The 18,223-nt window shown below is 40.1% G+C and overlaps 1 protein-coding gene across 1 annotated transcript in view; it reads right to left on the reverse strand.

Annotated features, from left to right (window-relative positions):
* Nucleotides 1-2,133: 2,133 nt before the first annotated feature.
* Nucleotides 2,134-18,223, reverse strand: part of itpr2 (inositol 1,4,5-trisphosphate receptor, type 2) — a 58,385-nt gene continuing 42,295 nt past the window's right edge. Inside the window, exons 49-57 of the mRNA XM_085359095.1 lie at nucleotides 17,075-17,250; nucleotides 16,821-16,985; nucleotides 16,558-16,741; nucleotides 14,910-14,996; nucleotides 13,986-14,107; nucleotides 13,706-13,871; nucleotides 13,446-13,606; nucleotides 4,398-4,559; nucleotides 2,134-2,798 (exon numbers count right to left, since the gene is read on the reverse strand). Coding sequence (XP_085215221.1) covers nucleotides 2,718-2,798; nucleotides 4,398-4,559; nucleotides 13,446-13,606; nucleotides 13,706-13,871; nucleotides 13,986-14,107; nucleotides 14,910-14,996; nucleotides 16,558-16,741; nucleotides 16,821-16,985; nucleotides 17,075-17,250 — 1,304 coding nt within the window. The 3' untranslated portion in view covers nucleotides 2,134-2,717. The remainder of the gene's footprint in view (nucleotides 2,799-4,397; nucleotides 4,560-13,445; nucleotides 13,607-13,705; nucleotides 13,872-13,985; nucleotides 14,108-14,909; nucleotides 14,997-16,557; nucleotides 16,742-16,820; nucleotides 16,986-17,074; nucleotides 17,251-18,223) is intronic.

Consider the following 18,223-nt stretch of genomic DNA (forward strand, 5'->3'; position numbering starts at 1 on the left):
AAAAGGGCTTTGGTAATCACCAAGGATGAAGTTAAGCAGACTGTAGAGTCTAGGCTATTAGCCATTAATAGTAAATGGACATCAAAGTTAAATGGTTTCTCTCCAGGGTCACAGCATAAATATTAGCTGATCAAATTTAGGAAGTGATGCAAGGTGAAGCGGTGGTGTTACAATATAGCATCAAGAGTTTTGCCAGACAGCAGTGAGGGTCCTGATATTAGCCTCTCCCTCCTTTCCATTTCTGAGTGCAACACATTCCAGTGAAGCTGCACTTAACCCTTCTTGTCTGCGCAGTGACAGCTGCTCGCCATTATGGCACTGCGTGAACTAATTTTAATGGCTGTCACAGGCAGCAGGAGCAAATGCAGGCCTGCCAGCGTAAACACTGAACTGAAGCCAAGAAGGATGGGCTTCTCTGCAGAGGGTAAATGGCAAGACAGGATAAGAGACCAGTTTACTTTCTGAGACTTGTTAATCATTTCAAATTTCATACAGACGCACAGACAGACGCAGAGACGGGTTTGAGTTCACCACCTCCTCAAGTGATGACTGTGGAATTACCAGTGGGGATTTCCATGTGTGGAAACAAAGCTCAATGTAGCTAATGCTTCAGTTCATTAATGCCGTTAATATTTTTCTTCTTAAAACCATCACCGTTTAGCTTTTGGCGGGGTTAGTTTTTACACCAACATTTTCCAAATTACTTTTAACTATTTTTACATATCCAAGCTGAGGTGTTACAGCTTAATTTGTTAAAATAGGTGCAATTAATGAATAATTGCACCTATTTTGCTTTCCCACCACACGTTCACTGATAGTTAATTACTGCTCTAGAAATCCTGTACAATCTTTTATTTTTGTAGTTTAAAAACTATTTTTTAAGTACTGAATTAAACTTAAATAAATCTAATTAGATGGATGTGATTATTTGAAACTATTCATTAACCGATATGACGGATTGAAATGACAAGGCTATCTAATTAAACATTTGGTATCTCTGATTGCTAGACAGCTAAGCGTACAGATTCAACACCGCCCACCCATTTAATTCAGCTATTGCACATTTTGAAACTATAGACACTTAAATCCACTATTCAGGGAAATGGTTGCAAACTTTACAAGGTCAGGCAGCCATTCATCTCACACATGAAGAGCTGCAGACTTAATAAACTACTTGATAAAAATCTGATGATGATTCTGTATTGAATGAAAGGAGGCCTTATGCTTTTTTTTTTTTTTTTTTTGCCATTTTCCATCATATTTATTCATGGATACTTATATTATACATAGTCAAAGTCTCATTTAATGTAGACAACATCTTTACCAGGCGCAGACAGTCAGTGGAAAGTTAACTTAAAGGCAAAGCAAGTAAAACAGCTTGTTACAGACAGACGATGAACCACGAGGCCGCACTATACTTAGATATAAGCAAAATTAATAAAGATTATTTTGTAATTTGAATCACGCATAGCTACTCAAGTACAGCACAAGAATAAAAATACTGGGCTTGAAATGTACATAATTAGTCCCCTTTAAATACAAGGGGTGTAGCAAAGCTGGAAGAAGTAAATTTGTCATAACAGTCATGAAACTGAGCCGAAATATTAGCTCATCTAAAAGAAGACGTGACATCTTGCATCCCCCTCATGGACGAGCACAAGTAAGTTAAGACTGGTGTACAGGGGCTCACAGTGAGTTATTACACTAAAAGACACTTTATAAAACAGTAGGAGATGGATGTTAGAGCAGATACAGTAAATTACAGTATTAGCTTACATCTCTATAAACACAAGGATGTTCATAACGTAACAAAAAACTGTGAGCTTACCATCTTCAGTCAAGATGTATCAATATATGATTTAAGACCATCAAGAAAGTTTTGCACAGGAAATAAGTTTATTCACATTTATATATATATGACATAGAAATCTGTAAAAGGCAACTGAAGTGGTGCGGTGAATGCGTATTTAAACAGAACAAAGCATTCAAATAATAATAATAATAATAATAATAATACCTCAAACCAACCCGTTACTGTTTGCAGTTAAAGGTTTTTACCCTTTTTTTTATTTTAAAAAGTGCACTTTCAGCAATCGCAATGTTCCATTTATAAAAGTTAACGAGTAAGGCAGCATGAGTCTTTTTTTTCCCAAAATGCAAAAATACTCGTCCAGTTATGAACCAACAATTTTCTCATAAATACCAACAAAAATCTAAAACGGTAAAATTCTTGATCTTAGTGTGCACACTCTTCCTCTGGAAGCCTGCGAGCCAATCATTGACCTCTGTGGGGCTGGCTGATCAGCACTATGACAGTGGTGGAGCAGAGGCCAAGACAGCTGTCCACAGGCCTGACAGCACTTAACCATTAACCTACCTTAACATTTCCCTCAGCTTCTGTCTGGCACGCTATCACTACATTGGAAGGTGTGTGCTGTGCCTGGTCAATCATTGACAGACCAGTTTTTCTGTACACAAGGGCCCTTATGGCTGAGTGGGCACAAAAGGCACACTGTCTCCAAATAAGGCCGTGTTTGTGTCACTTTGTGTCACAGAAAAGGCACTATGTCTAAAATTAAGCATCAACACTTGCTGGTCCCTTGCAAATTTTGACATCAGTAATTGTAGGTGTACATTTGAGTACAAGTGTTGTTCTCAAGGCTGCAGTTCATGTGTCTGCGTTTCTCTCTGGCTTTATAGTGAGCCAATAGCAGCGCTCAGTGAGTTGGAATGTGATGATTGGGCTGAGGAGGACCCAGGAATCCGAGCCTCTGTTTGTTCTTCCTCTGTTCTGTCATCTGTTGAGGAGAAGGGGAGGAAAACAAAAGCTGTAAGGTTTGTATATTCTGTATGTAGCACACACAGAAACTTGGTTTCTTGCCATTAATGTAGTAGTACAGTTTTATATATATATATATATATATATATATATATATATATATATATATGAATAAACTTGCAGTACATGTAGATTTCTCCTCCAAGAGTGAACAAACTGTTTTAGTTTAGACAAAAATCATTGAATTTGTCATTTCAGAAGTTGCACAGTTATTCTACAACATTCTTCTATCAATTTTAAATCGCCTGAGATGTAATCTTCTGCACGGCTGCATGAAAATAACCTTGTTCAACACTGCCGTTATGACTGGAAACTAAAATGTCCCTTGGAAACTTCATTAGAGGACACAGTCATGTGTGGGAGTGTGCAGAACTGTGACCTGCACAGTGGATGTATAAGAGTAAGTGCGTGTGTGTAAATGAATCAGAAATGCTGGTTCACATTTACAGTGGTTTCCAGTGTTGACGTCACAAATGGGGTCCATGGGTTCTGTGAGCCGTAAACTGTATATGCAAAATAAAGGGGGCGAAAAAAAAGCAGGCTGTGCAGAAAGCCACACTGCTAAGTAGCGACACACATAAACCTACACAGAGTCTCAGCTGTGATAGTGTGCAGAGGTCAGCAAAAGGTTGTAATGAAGGAGGAGCTGCAGGAGAACTTTCCTCCCAGTGAGAAACAGTCTTGAGTTCATATCTGGTGTGAGACCTGCAGACCTCCCTTGTGACTGCAGAGCTGTGGTTGGGCCTCACCTAACCCTCCATAAACACACTCACCTCCTGTGGCGTAAACTACACTTTCTGTTTACCATATAGGTGGAGTAGTATTCATGCTAACCCTATGATTCCTTATTAGTCAGAATAGAACCGGCAAACTTAGATTAGAATAGGTCCGCCTGCAGCTGACACAAAACAGATTCAAAGATAATGCCTTGCCATCTTTGTTCAACCGTGCTGTAATAAAAGACATATTGAGCTGTTACTGGGGGTTACATGAGAGATCCCAGCACACAGCGAGATGTTACCAACTTTACTGCTTGCAGAGGTCGACAGTAGCTGTTCTCTTTTTTTGTTGTTTTTGTTTTTTTTAGTGAAGTGTTATTCTGCCCCATAAGGAGCTGTTTTCACACATTAGGCAGAAGAGGAACAAGGACAGGCCTGTGACTGGAATCACATGCAGAGGAGGCAGGTGATGAGAGTGATCAGTCACACTGCAGCAGCAGTGCTAGTCATCCAAACAGCCAGAGGCTCACTGGCGGCTCTCAGTCGTGTCGACTGCTGACGTGATAGTCACCTGTCGTGCTGCGTTCAGTAGCAGAATCCATCTGCATGAATAAACTGAGAGCATAGGGACTCTGCTAAAGCTATGTCTTTTATGTGACCTCCTCCCCTGTTGGTGTTACGAGGAGTCATGTGATGTGGACTTCACAGCACATGCGTGGCAGTCAGCTACCGAACAAGACGCAGTTTTACTTTGTGCTATTAAGCAGTTACAAAGAGCACAATGCTCAGAAGAGACCTTTTCCACAAGAGCATGAAAAATGCCTGAAGTAGCATTCTACCTGTTCTTTGAGCTCAGCCAGCTGGCCTGAGAGCTGAGCCACCAGATTGGCAGTGTTCTCTAGTTTCTCCTGCAGAGACCGCATCTCATTTTGCTCGTTGTCTCCCTCGCTGCTCACCAGAGACATGGCTCTCATACGAGGGAACCAGTCCAAGTTCTTCTCCTGGAGGAAAGGGGGAGAGAGATGGTATGTATGAGAAACGGAGAGAAAGGTGAAAAGAATAAACGCCTGAAATAAAGCTGACTCAATAGGTCAGAAAGATGGAAGCAACAGTATGTTGGCACACATGCAAGATTTGCATAGACACGTCAGGAGCATTACAGTGCTGAAGCCAGACTGCAGGAGGAGAGTAAACACAGAGGTAGTGGTAAGTGAAGACAGGCATGGAGGTTTAATATTAATCATTTCATCAGAATGGAAGCTGCTCTCCGTTTTGCACCTGACAGTGTAAATTTTTTTAAGCACCATTGCTGTCTCTTGGATACAGCAGATAGCAATAATACACTAAATGAACAGTAACTGGCATTTCAATTCTCACCCACTCCATAAGCACACTGTTGATGCACACAGGAGATGAGTCACTGTCGTCTATCAAGAACACAACTGGGAGTATAGTGTTACTTATGCGCTCGCGCGCGCGCGTGCGTGTGTGTGGTCACATGCAAAACGCGGATGTTTATTTTCTGTTTTTCTAACAGCGCAGCAGCAGCAGAGCAAACACTCTGCAGCAACGGTATAAGAAAACAAGGCGCATGCAAACCTATAGAATTATGTAAAGCGTGACTGTGTTTGTCTCTGTGTGGGTGTGTGTGCTGTTCATTTGCTACTGCATGGATATGTACACAGAAAGGTGTGAGCGAGCGTGTGTGTTTTACAACACGCGTGGCTCTTGTGCAACGCTGAAAGTGAGATAGGTTTCACAGCGACAGACTGCCATCGGCTTATCTTATGTAATATTCTTTAGCCAGTTCTTCTGATAAAAATTACTTAAAAGGTGCTGAGAGTGGGATTTGACTGGCACCACGTTAAGTCTGGTAGGAGGAGTGAGGTATTCTCCCACCTTCTCTTATATAAGAATAAACCGCAGGGATAGAAAGACCGATCAGAGTGCGAGACGCTGAGGACAAAGAAGAGGGCATGTCGTCTGAGGGTGGACAGGGATGTGGAGCGTGTCGGTTATTTGTTTGCATTTCCTCATGTGATCGGTTTAACCACTCTGCTAGGTGAAACATTCGTATCGTGAGTTTACTGCTTTGTCCATTCCTCATCAACAATACAAATGGAAACTCTCAGAAACTGTTCATATCAGTTTTATATATGCTCGCAGTGTCAGATTTTTAACATTCAAACACTGAAAAACTGTTGTGAATTTGACAGTTGTATACAAAATACAAATTTCTACTATATAGACTGAAATCATAATAATAGCACTGGGAATACATGAGAAACTCTTAGTTACTTCGTTACCCAAATCATAAGTGAACCTTCAAAGTAATTTCAGTTTAGCATGCACATGCACTCACCAGAGACTATTAGTTTTACCTTGCTAGCATATTGGTATCACAGCATCACACAGTTGGTGCAGATTTGTTGGCCACTCATCCACGATGAGAATTTTACCACATCCCAAAAGGTGTTCTATTGGATTCAGATCTGGCAACTGTGAAAGCCATCCAGGTGCAGCAGACTAATTTTCATGATGAAGAAACCAAAGCTTTTGTGAACTTTGGCCCCAATTTTCTTTTCCAATTCTGACAGGCGTGGCACCCGGTGTGGTCTTCAGCTGTCGTAGCCTTTCTGCTTCAAGGTTCAGGCTCAGAGATGCTCTTCTGCATACCTTGGTTTGTTGATGGGTTATTTGAGTTACTGCTACCTTCATATCAGCTCAAAGCAGTCTACCATTCTCCTCTAATCTCTGGCAATAATAAGGCATTTTCAACTAAAGAACAAACAATCTTAGCATATTACTTTACAGATGGTTTGGTGGGAAAATCCCAATAGATGATTATTTTGTGAAATACTCAGACCAGCCTGTTTGGCACCAAAAATAATTCCATGTTCAAAGTCACTAAAATCACCTTTCTTCCTCATTCTGATGCTCAGTTTGAACTTCAGCAGGTTGTCTTGGCCATGTCTGCATGTCTAATTGCTCACTGGATATTTAGCAAGCAGCTGAAAAGGTGTAGCTAACAAAGTGGCCACTGAGTGTGTACACACACACACACACACACACACACACACACACACACACACACACACACACAGTAAGTAAAAGCATAATATATCCACTTTAAGAGATGCATCAAACAAGCCGTTTTCTAAAGGAAATAGCTTAACTTACATTATACAGATCAGAACAATTGTACCTAATGAAGTGGCCAGTGATGTTATAAACTTTGCATTTTTAGCATTTTGCTAGGCTTTAGCTGACGCCAACATGAAGTATTAAAATTATCACATTTAACTGGTGTTATTATATAAAATCAAAACGCCTCATCTGAGGGTTAGAAACAGAGAAAAAAGGGGCCTGGTGAAGAATGGAAGTGGAGAAATATGATCAAGTACACATATTACTAAAACTGGGTTTAAAACAAGGTTGAGTCTCTTTCACTGAAGTAGATTTATGATTAGGTGCCATTTAGTTGTGCTATCACATAAGCAGACCCTCTTCGCAGAATGTCAGCTTTTATTTTAAATGAGAGGCAACAGCCACTTTAAGTAACATCACTTATCTGAATCATTGTTAGCAGGTCAGTTTAAGTTGTCAGGTTACAGTTTGCTCCATTGGCCATTTTGCAGATATCTGAGTCAGATCACTCTGTAAATAAAAAGGTCCTTTCACTCCTTTACTGTACTTTGTTTTCTATTCCTGTTTTTTCTTTTAACCAGAACAGTCTGTTCACTACTCAGTGCTGTAAAGTATGAATTAAGTCATTCTATAAGAGCTTGACTGAAGATCTTTTCTGATTTAGGCTTCTGGCATCACAGGGGACATAAAATTAAAAAAGGAAAAAAAAAAAAAAAAAAAAAAAAAAAACACACAGCAAAGGCTGTGAGAGCTCAGAGACAAAGCTCCAACATCTGAGGACTATCTAAAGCTCACTCTTAACAGCTGGATTAAAAAAAACCTTCAAAAATGTGAACATAATATCATTTTGTATGTGAAGTCCCTCATGTTGCCTGAAGCATTGTTTAATTAAAGAGTTAAAGTTAAACATCCCACCAATGTTTTGTTGCTCTTTATTAGACTGTACAGTAATCCACTGTGGGCTATGCTGCACTGTCTCAATGAGTCAGGCTTTAGTGTCGCTTCATGATCAATTTAAACACATAACTGAGCGTGAATTTACAGACATTCATGTGCTTCTCACTCTGCTGCCGTCACCAGACCAGTGTGCGTTTATTTCATCCCGTACGGGTACATACTGTACATACAATCTGTAATATACTCCAGAAAAGTCAGGGTACTGATATAAAAGTGTGGGAACAACCTTAGATGTCACCAAAGACAAACAATGTATAATCAAATATCATCAACGCTCCAGGTTCCAACCACTGTGTTGTTGTTGTTGTTGTTGTTTTCTTTTTAAAAACCCAGGCTTAAAGCATAGGTTTTAATCATGAACAATAATGCTATCCATGTAATTCTACAGGATTCATTAAACTTCCTGACATATCTGAAGGTATTAGACATGCTGTAAGCATGGAAACAGACATTTATATACATACAGTACAATAAAAGGACATATTCATTAAAACAGTGCAGCCTACTGGGTAAAATTAGTAGTTGAGAGTCGCTGGTTAGCTAAAAGCATCTTTCTCAAAATTTATTTTTAATTTAAAGTATCTGTGCAGTAATGATTTTACTTGCTTTACTTTAATTATCAGTTAAGTATGCAGCACATAATTATTAAAGTGCTATGAAATATGTTTTTTGTATTATGTGTCACAACTCCATGGATCCTCTACCCTACACGCTTGACTTTGAGGTTAGTCAAGCTCAGTGAGGTTAAAATAATGGAGTTCAGCCTGAATGACGTAGCTGCACAACACGTCCTTGTGATCAGCAGCCACAGAAGAGTGTCAAAGTATACAATGACACAGCACACAACAGTGCACCAGACAAGCATACACATATCACTGACACACACACACACACACACACACACACACACACACACACGTTCTTGACTGGGACATTTAACAAAAAACCACAGCAGTACTTTCATCTCATTAAGCAAATTCTAACCTCTGTCCTCAGTTTACATCACAAATGCCGGCCCTTCGTTTGCTTCTTTTATTAAAGGCAATGCGTTGCATGTGTGTTATATCAGAAATAAAGGGTTCATGATGTGACAGTGACTGTGTACATGTGTACGTGTGTGTACGTGTGTGTGAGAGAGAGAGGGAGACAGAGAGAGAGAAAAAAAAAGAAAGGGACAGGGGAGCACGTGCCAGGCAGGGCTGAGCTATTAGCAGGCCACTTGAGATGGGTTATGTAACGCTGTGGCTGCTGCAGTACTTGCTGGGCCTGTAGTCGCTGTCATAATTTTACACACAAACACCCGCACACTGACTCACATCCACATGCACAACACCGTCAGAACAGTCACAGTGTAACAAGATCCTACTTTTTTTCTTCTTCTTTTTTTTTGGCTTTGCACCACATCACTTTATCCTACCAGATGAAATCATTAGTCAGGAGCTGCTTGTGTGTGCCTGCATGCATGTGTGTTTGAGGTCATCAGGTTACAGCTCTGTTCCATCACTGGGAGGGCAGTTTAGTTCATACAGCAGCTGCTGCCAGTGTTACCCTAAAACTGTAGTGAAGTAGCGGAGAATAGAGTTAAAAAACAAAAAGATCCAATTAGTAAACTGGCACCAGCAGTATTTCTACCTGAACATCACATCAAGCACAACTCTGTGTTGGGATGTGGAGAACACAAACGGTGCAAGCTGCTGCAGACATCTGCATCATGGACTAGCACTTCTCTCCAATTCAGCTGCTCTTTTACAGCTTACGTCAAAACACCGACGCTTTCTCTTATCAAGACTAAGTTGCTATGTGTGAGCAAGTGGAGCAATTTAATACAACATTTTAAGATGACGGGGCAGCAAAGAGACAGACTTGTTTAAAAAACAAAAAAGCAACAACGAAAAAACAAAACAAAACAGGAATCCTAATCAAGGCAGTACAGTCTGAAACATGAGTCCCATTATGCCCTAGCAGAGCAGTTTATTGCATTTTTTAATTAGATCCTTACTGTCTGGTATATGCTCACACAACTTGTGTATCTTCTGTTCAAAAAAATAAATCCAAAATAAGACTAGTTAAAAAGCTGAAGTTAAGGTAAAGTAAGCAAACAACTAATACCCTAAACATATACCAAACTTAAACTTAATGAATGTCAGAAGCTGAATGCATCAGACAGAAAAACTATTTCTGGAGATTTTAAAAATGTAAAACTCTGCTTTCAGTTCCCTGTGCAACCTGCACTTAGGTGAAACCTGCACCACCTGCACTCTGAGTACAGCACAACCTCTTTATATTTATTCTGACATGGTGGTAGGATTTTATATGAAAGATTGCAGTAAAGCATACAAGCGCTGCACAAACAAACTGTACGCAACAGGCTGTTTGTTTAGTTGTCCACGTGCGTGCGCATGTGACTGTGTGGGTTCTGCAACACTTAAGAGGTGTTAATATGTAAAACCCAAAAGAAGTTAGAAGTTCATTTAAAAAAAAAAAAAAAAAAGGTGATTCTTTACAAATCAATTTATTCACAATAATATTAATATTATCTCATTCTGAATTTTATGGCAGCAACATGTCTCAAAGTTCGGATAGAGGCAACAAGATGCTGGAATAGAAAGTGGTACTAAGTAGAAAGGGGTGGAACAACATGCAGCTGAACTTCTCAGAAGTAAAGATCGGTAAAGATTGCACCAATGTGCAAAAAACTACATCTAAAAACTGTGGAACAGTTTCAGAATAATGTTCCTGAATGTAAAATTGTAAAGATTTTGAACATCTCATGACCTACAATCAAAGGTTTTTTCATAATCTCTGTGTAAACGTCTGGATTCCTGTGATCTTTAGGCCCTCTGGTGTCAGTGCACTGAAAACAGGCCTAAACTGTCAAGGAAATCACTGTACAGCCTCAGAAATGCTTTAGTTCATGGTGTCATCCACAAATGCAGGTTAAAGAAAAAAGAAGAAGCCAAATGCAAACATGATCCAGAAATTCTGTTGCCTTGTCTGGGCCAAAGCTCATTTAAAATCGTCTGACGTAAAGTGGAAAACTGTGTTCTGTGATCGGACAGATCGATATTTGAAATTCTTTTTAAAGAGAGCAGGACCATCTGATGGTACGGGGGTGCATTAGTACCTATGGAATTGTCAGCTTGCACATCTGCAAAGGCACCATCAATACTGAAAGGCATACAGCATACAGATTTAAGAGGAACAGATGCAGATGATGTTGTTGTCAGAAAAAGCCTTACATATTTTTGCACATTTCAGCAAGAAAACATAATGTAGCCATTGAAACAGCATAGTAGAAGAGCCAGGTGCTGGGCTGGCCTGCCTGCCTTGAAAACATTTGGTGTGTCATGAAAAGAGAAATACGACAGACGGCCCAGGACTGTTGAGCCGTTAGAATCCAGTATCAGACAGGAATGGGACAGCGTTCCTCTCCAAAAATTCCAGCACCCAGTCTCCTCAGTTCCTAAATCTTCACACGCTCTTGTTAAAAGAAAAAGGTTGCTGTGTGCGTGCAAATTCAAAATTGGCTCGTGTTTCTTCAAATGGTGCATTTTCTTAGCCTAAACATTTGATATGTTTTCCATTTTCTGTTGACAATAAATTAAGGGTTTCTGAGATTTTGTTTTTAAGTAGAATTTACACAATGTCCTCACTTTTTTTTTTTAAACTGGGTTTGTAAATTCCTGACTCATCATTGCATCATCACCCAGCAATACCTTGGCCTGGCATCAGAGAACCGACCTGTTGGAAGACCTGCTGATGCATATTAATTCAACGTCTATCACCTGTTTGTTATGCAAATTGTTCATTATAATGCCACCATTCTTATGCCCATCACGGCTGAATGTTAATCACAAAATGTGCCATTGTGCTCCAAGGCTTCATTTGAATCCATTAACCTAACAGCAACACCTTTAGTTGCCCTTACATCCTTCAACTTCTTGTCTGTGTGTCAGTGCGGCAAGTTGGTACATTGATGATAATAGGCCTGGACTGGGTTTAATTACTATTTAACCACACTGTGTCCCTGCAGGTTAGGAGCTCAGTATGGTGAGGACTACCTGAGTATAGAACCCCATCTCTCTCCAGCAGCGAGGGGAAAGGAGAATAAATTGGGATGCCTGGCACAGTCCTAGAGGCTCAGTCTCATTTTTTGATCACTCGTCTGCTGTAGAGGATCACGCTTCTATAGCACACTGTGCAAGTCTGCTAACTAAAGAGGCTGTGCATCTTTAAGGCTCTAACACGAAGACATCTGTATGCTCATCTGCTTGGTGCAGCTTGCCAACAAAATATGAATTAGGGGGTGAAATGAATGTGTTTGTTTGTCCATATGTTCCTGGAATAATAAGGAGGCTTGGGTGTGTTTATGTACCACCTTAAAAATGTGCAGTCTCAAATTCCTAAATCTTTACACTGCTGTATGTCTCTTAAACGTGATCTGTATAAAGAGAGTTAAGCTATTTTGATCAGACAACAACTTGTGAGATGTACCTGTTAAAGTGGATCTATTACGCTTTGACTTATTGTGTGTGTGCGCATATACACTAAGTGGCCACTTTGTTAGGTACATCCGAAAAATGGCTGATTAACAAGCAGCCAATCACATGGCAGCAATTCAATACATTCAAGCATGTAGATGTGTTCAAGACAACACGTTCAAACTGAATATCAGAAAGAGGAAGAAAGCTGATATAAGTGACTGAGCATGGCATGGTTATTGGTGCCATACAGATTGGTCTGAGTATTTTAGAGAAATCTGCTCACACTCACACACAGAAAAAAAAACATGGATCCATCCTGCCTTATATCATCCATTCAGGCTTCCGGTGGTGGTGTAATGGTGTGAGGATGTTTTCTTGGCACACTTTGAACCCTTTAGTACCAACTAAGAATGGTTTAAACACTAATGTAACCCTAAACACCAAAGCCTAACCGAGTACAGTTGTTATTAACCATGACCATACCTTTATGAGCACAGTCTGCCCACCTTCTGACAGCCGCTTCCAGCAGGATAACTCGACATGTTAAAGCTTAAATCATCTCAAACTGGTTTCTTGCACATGACACTGTACTCAGACAGCCTCCACAGTCACCAGATTTCAAACCAATAGAGCACATCTGGGATGTGGTGTAATGGCAGATCCTCATCATGAATGTACGGCCAACAAATCCGCAGTAAATGTGTGGTGCTATCATGTCAATATGGACCAAAATCTCTAAGCAATGGCTCCAGCATCCTTTTGAATTTATGCAATAAGAATCAAGGCAGTTATGAAGGCAATAGAGGGTCCAACACAGTACTAGCAAAGTGTAATTAATTGTGCGTGTTCATATTAAAGCTGGCCAAAGTTTCAGATAAGGTTAGCATATGAGGACGAGTAGAAATGATCCCTCTGAGCGGCTCTATTTTTTCTACTCGTCACTGTAAAAGATCAGAGTGTGTCCGCTTAGCATCGTCATCTCAGACACAGAGCGCCGGCTGTGAGCACGGCAGCCCCAACCGCTTGCTGCTCAAATCTTCTTTTTACGAGAAGCTTTCAGTCAAGCTTTTTAAGCCCACTTAAAAAGTTTGTTTTATAAAGTGGGTGAACTGACACACTGCACCAAAGCCCAGCATAATATAAATAAGAATAATAACTGTTTTAGTAGATTCTGAGAATAAAAATATGGATGCGTAAATGAGCATAATGGGTCACATTTAAAGAACATAAATCTGCATTACAAAGATACACTGTAACCATTTCCTGTGTGTATAGTGTGTATATATTTGGCCTACTTACTGCAATCATTTTGTTTACGTAGCTCTCAGGACCAGTGTACTCGGTTGGATCCTTCACTCTCACCAGAACCATGAAGTAAAGGTAGTGCCACATGTTGTGTTCAGACTTGATATGCTCCTCAAAGGACACCGTTTTGTTATCAAATTTGTCTCTTTCCAACCCTGCAAGATTATACACATTAGCTCTGTTATGAATTCTACCTTAGACCATTTTGTCTATCATAGGCATGCTAGCTATACCACGAAGCTGTCTGTACACACCACAGATGAAACAACTGGTTTTGAGGATTTCTTCCTTCCCCTGTTTCTCACTCCTCAGGTCTGCAAAGGTGTCAATGATAACACCAAAGATGAGGTTGAGAACGATGATGATGACAACAAAGAAAAACAGAAGGTCGTAAACCACTCGAGCTGCAAATAGTGGCTCCTGGAAATATGGAAGAAACGCAGAATTTTATTTCAGGTTTTTCTTCAGACAGAACACACAATGAGAAAATGCCATTTTTCTGTATTCCCTGTATTCGTTTTCGGCTTGTCCTACCTCTTTGGAGGGTCTCCTGAGAATATCTCCCACACCACCTCCATTACGCAGGCCCTGGTTCAATACAGTGATTATACACATGAGCAGAGTGTCGCACACCCGCTCGGTCCCATCATCTTCACCTAACAAGACGAAAACACAGAGAAAAACATGTGATGGAAGAAATGGAGAGAGAGAGAGAGAGATAGAAAACCTATAAAAAGGGAGATTTTATCAAGAGGACCTTTGGTGTCTAATGGGATAAATGTGAACCTTTAAATTTGTGTTACATCTGGTATGAAATTACACAAGATTGGACTGACACGCAATACTGTTGTTCTTTAAAAGTTCTTCTTAAAAGGTGCTTCCCTTTTCCATCATTACATTCTGCTCATTTGATAAATTGTTTTTATTAATCTCACAGTGAGAATATTTATTTTTATATTAGTCTTAATTTTATTAAACTGAGCTAGAAGAGTTGAAGAAGATTTTAGTTCATGAAATGAAAACAACATTCAAAAACAATTTGACCTAATTCAGATAAAAGTGACTGATAATAAAACACCTCCAACTCCTACTGTAAATGAATAAAGCCACGCACAGCATGACTGCTGAGGAGAAAGAAGAGGTGAAGGATGTGGCTGAGATCACGTGTGTGCCCTTATGGCGCAGGTGATCCGTGGAGACGAAGGAGAACAAACAGGAGTAGGAGTCACCCGCCCTGCCTCATCAAGTTTCTTTGTGTGCACAAACTCAGTGTGTGTGCATGCGTACGTGCTTATGTCTCAGTATGTGTGTTAGTAACCTTTCAGGAAGTGATTACTGCTGGAAAGGTCACATACACGCCCACCACCCCAGTCAAAACACAAAATCTTAAAACTTATCCACTCCGTGACTTCCACCATGGGTAGGACATATTCAGTTTAATTTTACCCCAAAACCTACCAGGAACAGATGTGGGTGTAGAAGCAGGGCATCTCTCATTCAAACATGAGCCTGCAACCTCGCTGTTGCTCAATAAATCCCTTTTTCCTACAAGAACAACAAAAACATGGGAAGTTTGCGTCAGTGACAACAGCACTAAAAATTTCCATATGAAAGGTGACGATTAAATTATGCTCCTGCATTAAACCTTCTTCCCGCTAATTCTCATCAGCGCTGGTAGAAATCAGCAAGAAAGATATAGTCAGACATTATGTAAACTGAGGCAGCAGCTGCTGGGTGGGCGGTGAAGTGTTGCTGAAAAAACCTGAGCAAATCATTTGCACATCGGCAAAGCCCCGAGCAGCAGAGGAGCCGCACCGCCTGAGCGTGATCTGCTTGGGCAGACAGGCAGAAGAAAGAACTGTGCATCTGGACCAGAGTGTCACCAAAAGGGTGCTCCCCAGTTTTGATGAAGCTCCCTCACGTCGTATCTCCACTCAGCCTTCAGCTAACATACAGAGAGGCGTGAGCCCAGCTGGTTACATAACCCACCACTGCTCGGCTGTGTCTGCTGTGCTCTATTCAGTAAAACACAGGATGGCGCGGCCACCAGGTTATGCAACAGGTGCACATGTGCTAGCAGGATGTCTTCCTGACCATGGGTGCTGGAGCTCATTAACACTACCCACACTCTCCACAGTGTTTTCAAAACATGTGTCTGGGTATATAAATATATATATATATATGGCTTACTCTAGATGGTCGACAATTTCTATGGGGAGATTATACACAAGAAAATGCTGATTTGATCATTGTAATTAAGAAATTATAGATCAGATCAAAAGTGAAGGGAAAAAATGAACTCACTGGATCAACTAGCATCCAGCAACTCCAAAATGTGAACAACTTTGTACATTCCGTTCTATGATTTACACAAATTCAGAAAACGAAAACACAGCTCACTAACAAATCACAGATGTTCATGGCTGGAAAAGATTAAAAAAGAAGAGCAAACTTGTTTCAGTTCAACTAAGGATAACTTTCACGAAAGATAACAGAAAAATATACTGAGAGGAGCGCAAAGCGCAACTACAATCCAGTCTGGAGAATGAACAAAACTTTCCTTTTCCTCCTTACACAGTATAGACTTGAAATGAAGTTAAGAGAGATAATACATATCACCAGATATGCAATTACTGCACATACTACTAGAAGATTTGATCTTTTTTTACATTGTAGAAATTATTATTTATTTAATTGTTTAAACATTGCCAAACTGGAGCCATCAGTGCATTTTTAAAGGTTTTTAAGTATGACACATTCATTGGAAAGGTCAGGTATAAGTACTATGACTAAAATAGATGTGGCATTCTTGCAACTGATTTCTATTGCATCACATTTCTTGCAGTTACATCTGAAGATGTTGAACATCACCCATGTCTCACTCAGTGTTTTTTCTGCTTTCCTCATAAAAGTGGAAGTGAAACTGTCACTATTTGGTGTACTTTGCTTTAAATATCACACTAGACTGGTGATAAACATAAGCAGCATTTTTGAAGCATTATTTTCAAATGGCAATATCAAAGGATATCTTAAAGCCCAAGGAATTTACGACAGGGAGAAGACCACAGTAATGACTTCGTGTACTTTAAAAGTTAAAGTTTCTGACCTGGTGAAGGAAGGCGGTCCACCTCCATGCGGAAGTCGTCTTTGAGGAAGAGGAAGCCGATGATGGAGAAAAAGTAAACGAGAAAAACGGCCAGAACCGCTGTCAAAAAAATGGAGCGGCCATTTCTCGTCACACTCTTTATCACATTGAGCAGCGTCTCCTCTCGAATCACCAGGTCGAAAAGCTGCAAAAGGAGATCGTTATCTGTGAGCCATCAGCAAACATTCGGAGAACACTGTCACAAATCAAACGAGCTCTCTTACCAAAAAGCTGTAGAAGAACTCATGAACAAAGAGGCCCAGGACGCAGATGATGGCATACCACAAATGGTAGATAAAGAGCATGTCCATCACGACTGCTTTGTAGCCTCGAGTGAACGTCCCCTGGTTCCCCACAAAACTTACAAGAAACACCAACTTGTTGAAAAGCTGAAAATGGAATAAAAACAAAAAAAACTCGTACGTGTGAAGAGGCAAGAACAGACACATTCTTCAAAAACAAGCCTTTGTTCACTTACATTGACAGCACCGAGCAAAAGCAGCGCAGGGCCGAGGCCCATTGTGTAGATAGCACGCAGAATAAGGGAGACCAGGAAGAACCCGATGCCTATTGGTTTAGGTAAGACGGGAAGCAGTGCGGTGAAGACTCCCAATGCCACCCACAGTAAGATATTCCAGAATGGGGATAATGTGCCTGTGTGGAAGAATAAACAATCGAACAAGGCACAAAACATCAATGCTTTAAAGCACAACATCCCTCTAATGAATTATTTATCTGAGCTAAAAGCTTAACTTAGCAAACAGTCAAAGGAAACACTTTAAAATGTCAAACAACCATCCATGGGGACAGCATCAGTCAAAACAACCAACTCTTCTTCAGCTCACTGAGTAAATCAGCAGAGTGATGCTCATGGGTCTTTTGGAAACTGCAAAGTGCTGACAATTCATTGAGGAAGTATTTATCAGAAAGCCATCTTTAACACTTCTGTACGCCACAGGAACCACGTGTACAGTAGGTTTACATTTCAACAAATCACACCAAGGCAAACCAGCAAATACAGCAAGTTCTAGTAACATTTCGCAAAACCTAAAATCAGGTAATCTAACATTGCACGTAAAGAAATGAATTTTAAAGAGTAAAATAGGATGATTATTGGGTGATTTAACTTCATCTGATTAATTAGGTCTCAGGCTGACGCCAGGCTGAGGGCAATGACATGCAGTCGTATCAACATACCGATAAAAACGATTAAAGTCCAAGTTGTCCCACCTCAAAACGATATCATGATGACGTGTGAAGGATTTCCTTTAAGCACATTTTGTACACGCCTACTGCTTCTTATCCAATTAGATACTGTATGTTAGATAAATCACCAGCATTCATGAGACTGAGTGACCAAGGTGTTTAAATAAATGCAGCATCACGTGTCACAGAACACACATTTTCAGTCATAAAAAGAAAGCAATAATCATTAATAATTAACATTCCAAAAAAAGAGAATTGTTATAAACTTACTTTACTTGAAAATTAATACATTCAAAGTGTTCTTCCATAGGTTTTTAAAATTATTAAAACTGCTTGATAAAACAGCTGTAAATAGATAATTTTTTTAAAAAGATCTGCCTGTTGCTCATTGCGTTGTAGCTGATGGTTGGTGGTTGACACT

The sequence above is a fragment of the Diplotaxodon limnothrissa genome, linkage group LG7 (genome assembly GCF_057381915.1).
Source record: "Diplotaxodon limnothrissa isolate DT_005_m linkage group LG7, D_limnothrissa_male_GT1.1, whole genome shotgun sequence".
Lineage (NCBI taxonomy): Eukaryota > Metazoa > Chordata > Actinopteri > Cichliformes > Cichlidae > Diplotaxodon > Diplotaxodon limnothrissa.